General features: G+C 39.1%; 1 protein-coding gene across 3 annotated transcripts in view; it reads left to right on the top strand.

Annotated features, from left to right (window-relative positions):
- The window catches only part of LOC132235447 (uncharacterized), an 85,062-nt gene extending 71,799 nt beyond the window's left edge, over positions 1-13,263 (top strand). For all 3 annotated transcript variants that reach the window (XM_059697785.1, XM_059697784.1, XM_059697786.1), the window contains exons 19-20: positions 9,628-9,718; positions 12,263-13,263. In XM_059697785.1, the coding sequence (XP_059553768.1) occupies positions 9,628-9,718; positions 12,263-12,340 (169 nt within the window). In that variant the 3' untranslated portion in view covers positions 12,341-13,263. The remainder of the gene's footprint in view (positions 1-9,627; positions 9,719-12,262) is intronic.
- The last annotated feature ends 1,388 nt before the right edge of the window (positions 13,264-14,651 follow it).

Below are 14,651 nucleotides of genomic sequence, written 5' to 3'. Positions count from 1 at the left end.
TGGAAGTTTCAGTGGAATGGTGGGGATGAAGGCCAAGTGACACCAGATTTTAAAATGAGTAAGAGATGTGGAGCGGTTATGATTAAAGATTATGAATGGAGAAATAGTCATTGTGGAGAAGGAGAAAAAGCTGATGGGGGTTGGGGGGCGTGGGGGGGGGGCACCTGCAGCACGCAGTGCCAGCACAGCACCCAGCATGATTGTGGTGGTGATGGTGCATGGATCCCTAGTGTCCATTCCATTCCTAGTTTGTCTTCTCATACTGGGGAGGTTGGAAAGCCAAAAAAATTAAACTCGGGCTTTCCTGCATCTAGGTTTCTAGATATGACTAAGATTTTGTCAGATGCCTCCAAAGAGGTTTGGAAGGTAGAAGTGTGGTAAAGTGTGCATGCCAGCTGAGGCACTGGAGTTGGGGGGGCGGGGGGCGGTGTTTCATCAGTCATAGGAGAGATCTCAATATTCAGCAGCTATGTAGGCGTGAGAGACAAGGAGCAGGGCATCTGCTTTTTCATTACAGATGGAGCAGGTGCACTGGGGCTCTAGAGCTAACAGATACAGTGTTAGTTTCTTGGTTGCTGAATTTTAACTAAAGTGATGCATTCTTAGAGCCAACAGCCCAGGAGGTAGTTGTTAATCTTTGAATTACAGCTAAAGGAGTAAGATCCTGAAACCACCTATTCTGGTGGGAGCCCCTGAAATCCTCACCTTCTTGACTATACTATAGTAGTAGTAGTAGTAGTAGTAGTAGTAGTAGTAGTAGTAGTAATAGCAGTGCCACCTACTGGTGGGTCAATTGCAGCGATTTTCAACCTTTTTCATCTCATGGCACACATAAACTAATTACTAAAATTCTGTGGCATTTGACAATCTAAAGGAGTAGAGGTCAGTGCACCTGACAAAATAGTCAGGTATTGCATGTTTTAAATTCCTGTGGCACGCTGGTTGTCATTCTAGAAGGCTCATCTAGATTCCCACCCTTTTAGTTCTTACAACAATTTTTATATTACACCTAATTCTCTCAACTATAGAGCTTTCTGCTTAAAATAAGTAGGTTTCTATTACTAGCAACTTAATACTGACTGATAAGTGGGCTTATATAGTCCTTTCTCAACACTAGATTTTGTGGCCCAGTAGCTTCCCAAAACTAGTTTAACAAATGCCAGAGGAGTCTGATAAAAGTAGTTTCGAGGGCCCAATTTTTAGAGATTCAGGTTAAATAAGTCTTGGGTGATCCTTAAGAATCTAAATTTTAGTAATACATGGTTTTCAAAGATTTCACAGAGGTTCCAATATCTTCAGTATCTTTTCTCTTCTGATGTTTGAATCAATACTTTTGACCATCCTCCTCCCATTCTCACTGCTAGCCTCCCAGATACTCTCACACTCCTTGATAATTTCCACATTTGATTCATAGGTTCCCTTTCCACTACTTTACCTGCCACTGTGGTGAGATGATTCATTATGCTAATGACCTATCAAATATGCTGAACTTAGAGTTTCTTTCCTTCACTTCTAACAATCCTCATAACTTCTGCTACTCGCACACAGGACACAACATGCTCTCATTGTTATTCAAAAATATTTTTACATGTCCACAATTTTGACTCTAAAACCCTCTTCTCATTCTTTTACTTCTACTACCCAACTCACAGGGCTGATAATACAAGGTGGGGCAAAAGTAGGTTTACAGATGTTTGTGTAGAAAATAATGCAATAATTGATAATAATACAAAAATAAGCTCTGTGTTTCCCATATTCATAACTGTGAACCTCTTCAGCCCCACATTGTATGCTATCACTCTTCAGTTTGTTTCAGGGAACATTCAGTATTTGAATAAAGTACATTCTCTACAAATGTAATAGTTCCATACATATTCAGCATTACACGAAGGTTAATCTTGAGTTTATGTAGGGCCCAGTTATAGATTTATGCCACATTTGGTGTCCCCAGGAGATGGCTGCACATTCTACTAACACATATAGTGTCCTAAAGCCTGGGTCACCTAAACCCATCCACTCTTTAAATATTGAAGCAGATATGGTATATTTATTGATCTCTAAGGATGTTGATAGAATCCTACCAGTTCATACCCACCTTCTCATTCTGCCGCCTCTGTTATTTGTAGGATGTCCTGGGATTAGAGTCATTTGCACTAGGGACTGAAAAACTAATTACCTGTGTCATCCAACTTTGTAGTTATTAACAACTTGCCCTAATCATTCAGACTAACGAGCATCAACAGCATGGGGTGTTGAATGTAAACATTACTTCAGAAAATTTCAAAATAGCAGGGCCATTGTCAGTTTTTGGATAATCTTGAAATCCATACTTGAGAATCAAACCTTAGGAAACCTGTAGACCTGTAGAAATGCAGTTTTTTATTTTGTTAACCAGAGAAGCATGTGGCTACCACACGTGGCTTACCTTCGGATCAGTCCCACTTCCCATTCAGCTCCCTCACCACACACACACACACACACACACACACACACACACACACACACAGCTGAAATTTTCTTGAAAACAAAAAGCATGGTTTGACATTCTTTCTAATAAATTCACCATAGTAGAGTAATTGGGCCTTAATCTTTCTTACCAGTACTAAGGAATACCCCACAAAGCATCTCTTTGAGTATCTTTGAATACTTAATGCTTAGATTGATACCTAAAGGTCTGGAATTTTCTTTGTATAGCATCATTTCTAGGTGTGCTCAAACAAGTTAAATTATGAAAGCTATAATACATTTACATTTAAGATTTTTATTTTCTGGATAAGTAAAATTGTAAAAAAATGCTATTCTTTCCTTGGGGCCATCTGGTAACTTCACTAAAAAAAAAAGGTGTAAATATGTTTCTGGTTTCTTTGAACATACCCACGTGGTGCCAATCATTACCAGCACTGGCCAATGAGACAGTTGAATTTCACTAATGTATTCTGAGATTTAGTCTAATCATCTGCTGTCTCTATTGGTGGATTCTATGCAGATACATTTTCTTTCTTTTGTTTTCATTTAATACTTTCCAGAATATAATCAATTGATTTGTTCTATATTTTCTATATAATTCACCAATAATAATTTAGCCAAAACTAACAGGAAATTCTGCTGGAAGTCTGATCTCTAATGAATACTGAAACCAAGCTCAGCACATTAAAGGAAGCAATTAAAAAGGCTCCCTATTTGTTTAAGTCATTTGGCTAAGTCAGCCAAAATAGAGGATTTTTCTATTTTTTGAGCTTTAGTCAAATTTAAAGTATATTACATTTTAAGACAAGAATTTGTTAGTATCAATGCTACTCTACAAATACTTTAAAAATTATTCTTAATGTAACTTAAAGATGACTTTTTGAAATAAATGGCCTAGATATGCCAATAAAAGTACCTATTCAATTTGAAAAATAAAAAAGGAATAAATACCATAGATATTTTCTAGTTAATTATATATATATAGCCCTAACCGTTTGGCTCAGTGGATAGGGCGTCGGCCTGCAGACTCAAGGGTCCCGGGTTCGATTCCGGTCAAGGACATGTACCTTGGTTGCGGGTACATCCCCGGTAGGGAGTGTGCAGGAGGCAGCTAATCAATGTTTCTTTCTCATCGATGTTTCTAACTCTCTATCCCTCTCCCTTCATCTCTGTAAAAAAATCAATAAAATATATTTTAAAAAATTATATATATATATATATATATATATATATATATATATATATATATATATATACTATATTGTGTGTGTTTGCGTGTACATTCCATATAACATACCAGTCATGTTATAATCATGAATTGTGAAAGATTATAGAAGTCACCTTGTTTATTGCCTTACTTTAGAAAGGATTGCTCCTGCATTACCCTTGGAACATGGTTAGCTAATACAGTTTCTTACCTCTTGCTCTTTCACTTTGCTTTTCTTCATTAAGGTATTGGTCGGGTATTCCGTATCCCCACCTGTTGCTGGTGGAAATGGGCTTCTTGAGATGTTACGAGAAAAGAATTTTCTGAGATTCACACAGGATAATGAATGATTTTCATTTGCGTGGAATTAAATGCCTGAGTTTCCAAAGTTCAATTTCCCTCCGTCCTGCCAAGAAAAAAGTCCAGCATCAGGCTAGCTTAGCCTGTGTTTCCAGCTGCAGTCCACTGTGTGTGGGGTCCACATAGCTGTGGGCCATGCAGCTTCTAGGGCCACATGGCTTTGGAGGAACAGGGGTCAGAGCAAGGAAGCAGAAACAAAGCCAGAGGATGAGAGAGAATTCCGCTGGGGATTAGATATTCCCAAGTCTTCACAGGCTTGCACTGAGGTCCATCCTCCTTGCCAGTGAAACTTGTTGCCTGTTAGACTGACAGGCAGGTACCTTCCTTACATCACGCCAACTTCACTGTGCATATGCCCATCCCCCCTCTGTTGGACGCCTTTCCCCATAGGTTTGCAAGGGAATAGACCAGTTATCCCTGAGGAATATATAGTTGCAGCTTCCTGGTGAAGCTGCCCAGATGGCCATGTTATAATGTCTGGCCTTTACTTTCTTCCTATTATTAATAACTAGCTAATTACAGTGGTAACAATTGCAGTCATGGTCATACCTAGCCCTCGTATGGTGTTCACCATTTACCAAGCACTGGTCCACTTTTCACATACTGATTCATGGCACCCTTATAGCACTATCCTTACATTTCCCCCTTTTCATTCATTGAACTCTACTGACTTTAGATATTATCTCTCTTCTTGTATTGTCTCATGTAGTTCTCATGCCCCTCTCCTATATTAGATGCACTTCAAGGCCAATCTCCTGTATCCTTTCTGTAGAAATGATCTGCCAGCAATCCCTGTAAAGTGATGTTTACTCATTAGATTATTTTCTTGTGGTTACATAACACAAATTTCTTTAGCTTTTTATAAAATCTATTTTGTAATTCTTTCATCTCTTCTATTGCTCTGTTCCATTTCTTCTACCAGTTGTCGACATCATCTTCCAGTTGTAGAAATGCAAAATGAACTTAATCTGTATAGTGTTTAAATTGAAAAGAGACTTATCTAAGTTAAAGCTTGGTGTGCGGATTGACTTTTGGCTCCTGGATTAGCTGTAGATGTGTTGGCAGTGAGAACAACACCAGGTGTCAGACTGGTGGAGTCAGACTGGACCTTGGTGCAGCAACCTTGGTACTTGAGTTCTACCTAGGAAAGAATTCAGAGCCAAGACCCAAACTACAAGAGAAAGTTTATTTAGAAAATCACAGAGGTAGAAAAAGTGAGCAGTAGAAGAAATGGACTCAGGAAACAAGTTACAGGGGCAAAAGAGGGGCTCTTGGAGCTTAGGAGAAAGGAAGGTAATGGTTAACACCCTGGGGGAAAGGGGAGGGGGAGGGGAAAGCCACACGTGACCTCTCTAGGTCCACCTTCCTAAGGGTTTTTAAGGGTGGAGATTTTAGGGAAGGTCCTAGGGGAGGATCTCAATAGAATATTCAGCAGCTTTCTTGGTGTATCCTTTCAGGATCATGGTCTCCACTGATTGGTCAGCACTAGGACAGGGGATCATTAGTCAATGAGCTGGTCCTGCTTTCAGCCATTGCTTGTCTGGTTTTGCTGCTTTTCTGAGCCTATAGCTGAATGAAACACAACTGAGGCCTCTAGGTGAAAACTGAGACCTAAGTCACATCAGAACTTCATTGTCCTGGTGCTTAATACTTAAGAGCTGTTCTCCAGCCTTCTCCCCCCCCCCCCCCCCCCCAACACACACACACATGACTAGCAACATGCCCTGGGAGAAAAGAAAGATCCAAACCTCATGACCAGCAATATGAAAAGTCAGGGGATCTAAATTGAGTCACCAGCGATATGCTAGGGGAGGAAAGGTTACCCAGGGGGTGAGGTCCTTGTTTTCAAAGTTTTGCCTGTTACTAGGCACCAGGGACTTTCCACCCTGGTGACCTTCTATACCTGGCCGAAGGTCCTTACTCTAATCTTGTATGCCTAACTGCCTGCCACAGATATAGATTTAGATACAGAGATAGAGACATATTGCGCACCAACATGTAATGTCCTGTGCGAAGTGAACTAGGAATACAGTAAAAATTTAACATATGGACCCAGTACTCAAGTTGCTTTGAAACTCTTTAGGAATATAAAACAAAACAATACTATGACAATAAAACAAAAAACCAGAAAAATAGAACATTTCGAACTGGAGTAGACCAATTAAACATCAAGCCTTGAGTAGCAATACAGAACTGAAACAGCAATTCAATGGAAAATTGTTGGGTCAATGAGCCAGTACCCACACAAATATGTTTTCTTTCTATGCCACATAGCTACCACTTAGTGCATGCCACCTTCTTCAATCCTTTGTTGTGTATGTCCTCTCTCCTATAGTACCACTTAGGGCCCTCCAGGTAGAGATGATGTCCCAAACCTCTTTATATTACCAGCACTTAATAGAACATGTGTTCCCAATTTACTATTGATTCGTAAAAGTGAGCACACAGGGCATAATCTGCTTGGCAGAAGCTTATCAGGTAATTTCCCATCAACCATATTAAAGATCCATGTAGCAAGTAGCATCTAAGCCCAAGCACAATGGCCTGCAAGTAGAAGGACCTTGTTAGCACATATTGAGCTTTATCAATTCATTCAATAGGTATTATTTATTGAAAGTCTATCTAACCCACTCAGGGTTTTTCAGCACTTAATTTTTCACTTATATTTTCTCACAACTATGATCCTGGGAGGGAAGTACAGCGCACAGTAATGAGATAATTTACCTAAAGTCACAGTAGCTAAACCAGGATTCAAACCCAGGCAGTCTGCCTCCCAAGTCTGTGCTCTTGACCACTCCATCACCTGACCTCAACAAGGGTATGCCCAGCAGCCTCCCTCTCTGCAGTCAGGGGACTCTCCCTTGCATTATTTATTGCAGAGTTGGACAAAGACAGTTCCAAGGTGTAATGGGATGTATGGGGCATGTGGTTTGGGGCTTTACCCTGATCTAGCACTGATATGCTTAAAGGGATTCAACTTTAAATAACATGAATCAGTCTTGGCCAACATTTCCTTTTTCTTTGAGCTCCTGAAGGACCTTATAATATTCTCTTGTCACCCACTGCTCTAGATTTTCATGGAAGATGGTATATGTGCTGCACAGCAGGGCAGAAATACTTGACCAGTAACTCAAGCAATGAATGCAAAAGTCTGGGGAGAATACTGTTCTCACTTTAAATTTATGAGCAGACTTTTCTGTTTTGAATATAGTTGCACTAATTATAAAAGTATGACTAACAACAGTTCTCATATAATTTTCTATTTCCTCATTAAGCTCACATTGCACTTGGTTATATGCACAAAGAAAAAAAATGGGTCAAATTTATATTATTAACAGTCATCAACTTACAAAGGAAATAGTAACCTTGGGCAGGTTTTCTTATTTAAAATTAATCTTTGCTTGAAATAACACATGTAGAAATTGCTCTTAAACATGGCTTTAATTTGAGTAATAATGGATGTACTTAATAGTATATAAAATTGGTCGCTGAAATTGTACAGTGGGGAAAAAAAACAAAGGCTAGTTGTTTCAGTTCCTTGAAGGTAAAATGTTTAAGAGGAAAAAATAATCTTTCCTGATACTAGTCCTATAATTGACACAATATATGCTGCATGAAGATGTCAAAACAAAATGAAAAATTGTCTCCTGTCAGTCCTTATTCTAGAACAAATGTTGTATGTATAAACTCATAGTTGTGCCTGTACAACCAATCAGGATATTTAGTCTATTTCCATATGTATTTTATTGTTTTTATACATCCTTGAACAATTTCAATTACATTCATTTGATTCCATGTTATAATTCAAGAAATTAACAAAAACTTGTTTTAAGATAACATAACTGAAGAAAAATAGTTATTAGATGACAATGCATCTACCCTACATCCAAGCAATTCAGCTAGCTTTCCCTTTTCATTTAATTTCCCCATTTCTGCCTCTACTCCCTTCTCAGATACACATCTTGGTCCAAATACCCTGTTTCACACTGCCCTGGACAGTGTTGATCTTCTCTGAAGTATTTCCATGCATGTGCACATCAGCATAAGTATATATATATATGTGTGTGTGTATGTATATATATCAATTCCATTAGCACATACAGTTAATGTACACTGAGTGGCCAGATTATTATGACCACCCCATCAGTACAATGAAGTGAATTAGTTATGCAAATAATCAACACTAATAAAAGAGAAAAATGGTAATTGGTGTATGACGATACCCTTTTCATTGGCTAATCAGGGCTATATGCAAATTAACTGCCAACTAAGATTGGCAGTTAACTGCCAACAAGATGGCGGTTAATTTGCATATGTAGGCACAATGCAGGGAGGCCAAAGGGAAAGCAGGAAGAAGCCCCCTGCCACTGACAGTGATCGGAAACCCAGGGGGGAGCTAAGAGCTGGGGGGCAGGGCAAAGGTGGCCCTGGGGCCACCTTTGTCCTGCCCCCCAGCCATGATCAGAGAATCAGGCACCTTTTCCGCCCTGGCCAGTGATAGCAGGAAGTAGGGGTGGAGCCAGCGATGGGAGCTGGGCACGGTCAAAGCTGGCAGTCCCAGGAGCTAGGGGTCCCTTGCCTGGGCCTAAAGCGAAGCCCACGATCGTGGGGCCGCTGCAGCTGCGGGTCCCCGCTGCCCGGGCCGGACGCCTCAGCCAGAGGCGTCAGGCCTGGGCAAGGGGCCGATCCTGCGATTGGAGGGTGATGGGGGTCAACGCCTGAGGGCTCCCAGTATGTGAGAGGGGGCAGGCTGGGCTGAGGGACACTCCCCGCCACACACACCCAGTGCACGAATTTCGTGCACCGGGCCCCTAGTAATAATAATAATAATAATAAAAACTTGAGAGTATTTGCTTAGGAAGTTTTCAATATTCAGTATTTTTGGAAGTGTCAATGAAGCACTGCTGGGGTGGTCATAATAACCTGGCCACTCAGTATATATGTGTGTGTGTGTGTGTGTGTGTTTGTATGCACATTTTCCCATGCTCTAAGCACATTGAGCACCAGATAGAAGTTACAATATAAGTTTGTCTTGTGATCATTAGTAAATCTTCCCCGTGAACACTCTTATGAACTGTCTATTGAGATATTCTGACATCAGCATATACTTTGTGGTATATGGCTAAGTCCATGATCAAAGACTAATACCGCTTGAAGGCAAAAAAAAAAAAAAACTCCCAAAAAACCCTAAAAAACATACTTCCTAATACCAGCCTCATGATTAACACAATACATGCTATGTGTGGACTTCTTCCTTTCCACCACCAGTTTTGTGTCCTGGCAAACAGTTTTGAATTCTAAGGCTGGTAGCAGTGTGCTAGCGCTAGTGCTGAACCTGAAGCAAGGAAACTGGAAGGATGTTTCTGTGGGTTAAAATGCAAGTTGTACTATGGCATAAGGCATTTTCACACTAATGTCAATGACAGTGGGAAAAAGTCAGTTTAGGTTTGGTGGAAGCCCATTACTCATGTGAAAGGTATCAGTGCCATTGCCCAAACATGGGAGGACTAGCCAGTAACTGTAAGGATGGTGGCTCGAAGAAACTATGCCTAAATCTACTGTTAGAATTCATCTTTCTTTTCTTAATTCCATAGATATGATTTGCCAGGAATATATGCGTTAAACTTCGTTTTAAAAAATTCCCTCGGTGGTGGAGGCACTGCCTCCCTGAGAAGTGACCCACAGGTAAGCATCTAAACATTGAACATTTTCTTTGTGTCTGTTTCCTATGTTGCGTTGACATAGCCTGTATCAACAGCATCCTATGAACCATAACACACACACTAATCTTACAGAGTTCTCCGTTCAGAAGGGGGAAGAAAAGAATTATAAAATCTTTTCGGATAACTTCTTAGTAAAACATCATTATCTTCATTTTAATGAGTGTGACTTTAGAGGATCTGAAGATCATATAGCAGAGAGAACACTTAGTATCTTGACATTTAAGAAAATAGTTTATGACCCGATTTCAAAGCTAAAGATTATTTGGCATTCTATAGTTTAAGGCGAGCCTTTATTTGAAGTAAAGAAAGTTATCTTTCTATCATGGTCCAGAAACAGCTGAAGCCAAGTACTACTATGGAATTGGGTTGAAATTTATCTGAGTCATCTTAGGAAGGAACTCAAATTAGTAACTTAATTCAGTCCACTGTATCCCTTAGCCTTCTGTATTGCCTGTTATTTAATCCATCCTTTGAATCATCTGAAACTCATGAAGTCATCCTAAGCTATACAGTAGCCATTGGTAAGGGGAGAATTGTAAAGTTAATAAAAATACCTCACATCTTCAGCTATGTGTCTTATCTAAGCCAATAGCCTGTAGGCATCATTGAGTAAATGAAATCACTAGCAGGAAAGAGATACTTCAGTTCCTTTATATGTTCAATTTACTGTGATGTTTTTCTGTTTATTTTGCTCTGTGATTCTTATCATCTTAAATTTTTTCTCTCTATCATATTCTTATAACTACTACATTCCTATATAAACATTGAGGGTTTCTGATTTGGGAACTGTATATCCTTTGTACACATTAACCTTTTCTCATTTTGTTCTTCACACAGAATTCATTAGCTAGTTATACACTTTACTTGTTATACGAGTAACTGTGTTCCTTCAGTATGTGTTTTTAAAATTTATTGTCATTATCTATCTATATAAAAGGCTAATATGCTAAGTGTTCAACCGTCCAGGTAATGACGTCAAGTAGCAACACCTGGCTTCCTCTCCCTAGAGACAACTAGCTTCAGGTGGAAACACTTTACACTGTAATCAAATGTCTGTAAAGCATTTTCCCATGGCTCATCTCATTTGATCCTCACAGAAGTCCTGGAGTAGGTAGATAGGAGTCTCGGAGGAATCCTATTTTCTTTTCATTAGCCAGAAAACAGAGATTTAGAAAGCTTAGAAACTTGACCCGACTGAAAAGAAGTAAGAAATGGTGGACCTTGAGAATGACCTAAGGTTTTCTCACTGCGGAGAATATAGTCAAACACTGCTATATTTTACCCTTTATTCTCCCTGCATAATAATACAGTTATAATAATAATGTGCTTCGTGTTGTTATTTATTGCTGTGTTGCTGACTACCTGAAAGAGAAGTTGGAGTGCTTCACTGGACTGGAAAAAGTTTAGCTACATCAGAAAACAGGTCTAATTAAGCAAGTTTGTTCTATATCTATAAAAGGCTAAGTTGACTCACGCATGCACGATACATATAAAGCTCTCGCTGGCGCCAATTGCATGCATGTTTTTCGATCTGTCATTGTCCATCATGAATTTGGTTATTTTTGTTGACATTCTGAAGCTGAAAGAAAGTGGTGGCGTTGCACAGAAGTAACAGTGGCGATTAAATATGATCGTAATAGTGATCTGGGTAGATATAATTATCCCCATGTAACCAAAGTTGCCGTCATATTCAGAAGCGAAGATGGGGGACCTCCTTTTGAAAGGGACTTGCTCATTCATTGTAAACCAGATCCCAATAATCCGAATGCCACTAAAATGAAACAAATCAGTATGCTTTTTCCTACATTAGATGCAATGACATATTCTATTCTTTTCCCACACGGTGAATCGACAGTAATGCTAGATTGAATGGGTGATGCCAAAAAGGAAAATTTTCCCATTGAATTTCTTAAAAGTATTACTCCTTCAGGAATGCCATGTCATAAATTAGAATTGAAAGTAGATGCAATCATTATGCTACCCAGAAATCTTAATAGTAAATGAGGTCTTTGTAATAGTATTAGATTTATTATCAAAAAATTGTGACCTAACATAATCGAAGCTGAAGTATTAACAGGATCTGCAGAGGAGAGGTTGTTCTGATTCCAAGAGTTGATTTGACCCTGTCTGACACTGGCCTCAGTGTTAGAATAAGTTTAATCAATGTATCAGTCATTGTTTTTATCAGTGTTGTTTTTATATCATGTCTTTGTTGTTATTGTTTATCAATCAATTTATATATTATTTTCATATACATTTTACTAGTTTTCTTTCATCTCTGACACTTCTATTATAAAGGGCAAATAGCTATATTAAAATATTTCTTCTAATTTCCTTTCAATGTGCATGAATTTGTGCACCAGGCCACTAGTTTTAAATAAAATCTTTTATATATAAAAGAATTATTTATGTAGAAATCACTTTTTAAAATGTGTGATATTAACATTAATAACTATAATAGAATTCTTTTCACGCTCAGTACTTTTCTGTTTAATTTGTTCAACAGGGCAAAGCACTTGGACAGATGGTACTGGACATCCAGATAAAAGATGTTCCTGATTTAAAGTCGTTAGTAGGTGGCTGAAAGAGCGCCTGCTTTGGGAAACCTATTCTTAGTACAAATGCAAAATTGAATAGGAGATAAGAGAATATAGAAAATATGCATTGAAGCACACACCAGCTAGGTAAATTGAATACCAGCATTAAAAATGTGGTGACTACAAGGAAGAGAATAGGTGATTTTTAAAAAATATAGAACAGATATATCCTTTAGGCATTTGATGATGTTCTTTCTTCTGTCAAGCATCTACTTTAAAAACCTTGGTAAATTGTGATTTAATGATATATTCACTTTTAGATTATCTCTGATCCCCAATTCCAAGCTGGGATAATCTTGTTATGTGTTTGAAGAGCATCTTTCTCTCCTTTTAAATGTTTTTAAAAATCTTATTACCTATTCTAAACAATTTTTATGCATAAGCATACAAATTAAGTTCAGGTTCAAAGAAGCAGTCTATTAATTAGTTAGAAAATTTTAACACATTTGCAGTATTCTCACACTGAATTAGGAAAAATAGAAAATATCTGAATATTTTATCCTCAGTTGGAAAAAGTTTGAAAAATTAATGACACAATGTCCTAATACTTTGAACTCAAATTAAATTCAAAGTTTGCTATGCAACTAATTTTCAAATGTTAGTCCAGGTGACTTTTAACCACTTTTAATTAACTATCATTATTTTATGTTCCATGGTAAATAGTATGGTGGTGATTTTGCAGTGAGTTGAAATAATAAAAATTGTGATTATAGTTTTTAATGAATTACTCTAATGAGCCTGATTTTCCCTAGATACCCTTATCCGCACCCCACCCCACCCCTAATTTAATACTAGAGATTGACATCAGTAAGTGAGAGCCTGTTGTCACATAACAAATGAAGAAGAAAAAGATCAAGCTTCTGGGAACATGCATGTAAAATTTAATGTAAATAAATGCTCCAAATAGGAATGGAATGAAAAACTCATTTTTTGTTTAGATTTTTACACAAGCAAATGACCAATATACGTGTATGAATTTCTTGAGGCATCTATGTGAACTTTGCCAACTGGCTGAGTTTGGGAGTTGTCTTCTGTAGAGTCTGCAGCACAAACTTAAGGCAGTACAATCTTTTTGACTACAACTTCCAAAAGTTTCTGGAGCTACACTTTGTATCTGCTTTCTCCCTTCCTGTCTTAGGGGAACAAAAGTCCTCACTCATCTCCAGTTCTAACTCTCCACCTGTAGTTTTGATGACGTTGCTTCCCAACTCTTCTGAGACTAACTTCCATCAGCTATCCTATTTTTCTTTGCTATATATTTTTCTTCTCCCCTAGTTTCCCGCTATGTACATATATTCTTATGTGGTCCCCATTTAAAACCAACAAAAAGCAAATGAACTACAAGACATTTTTCATTTGGTCCTCTCTCCTTTCCTTTACTGCAAACTTTTTGAAAGACTTGTCTCCATTTTGTCTAGACCTTCCCTTTGCCTGACTCTTACTCTGTCAACCTCAGCAAACTGGCTCTGTGAAACTACTCTGGCACCTTCCCTACTGCCTAATCCATTGGTCCCTGCACCCTCTTGCTAGCTTGTCTGCATTTGACACTACTGAACATGCCCTCCTAGTACAACTGGCTTCCTCAAGCACTTCCTCTCATTCCTCCTCAAGCACTTTGGCAACTCCTTAGTGCAGCCTTTACGTGGAGCTTTGTTCTGGCTGCCTTCTCATCCTGTTCTCTGTGCTATCCTTATGCAGTTTCATCTACTCCCAAGGTCTGAACTACCGGCCCAGACATTTATGACTCCCAAGTCTCTCGCTCTTGGCCAGACTCTGCTCTAGAGATCTTACTTTATCTATTTGTGTACCTGTTACCATCCCTAGCTAGTTATTGGAAGGAAGAGAGCACAAGGAACTCAGAAATGGTTGAGCATATTTAGCTGGGAAGCAGAGGCCTCTGCATCACCAGGAAGCTACAGCTTCACACCCCAAGAAATGGCAGCATTGTCCCTCCAAGGGCATTAACATTCCTCCCTTCCCCCTCCAGTACTGGATTTGCTGGGGGTGAAGGGGGGGAGGGGTTGGAGGGGGGGGGGGCGGGTGTTAAGGACATGCACAGTAGAAGTCCAAATGGCACAGGGAGAGGTGCTGGGTCATAGAGGCCTGTCAGTATAACCTGGGAAAATGATCCTTGGCTAGGGGGTGCAAGCCCAATGCAAGCTCTTGAAATCTTGGGAAGAAGTTAATTGGTTATTTTGGAAAAGCTCCTTGTTAAAACCCCAGGAGAACAAAGCTCTCTCTCCTGCTAGGGACCTGCACTCACCTCCTGCCTGCATTAGTGCCTTCTCACCATAGTAG

This window comes from Myotis daubentonii, chromosome 5 (assembly GCF_963259705.1).
Source record: "Myotis daubentonii chromosome 5, mMyoDau2.1, whole genome shotgun sequence".
In the NCBI taxonomy this organism is placed as follows: Eukaryota; Metazoa; Chordata; class Mammalia; order Chiroptera; family Vespertilionidae; genus Myotis; species Myotis daubentonii.
This window is presented reverse-complemented; position numbering and strand designations above follow the sequence as displayed.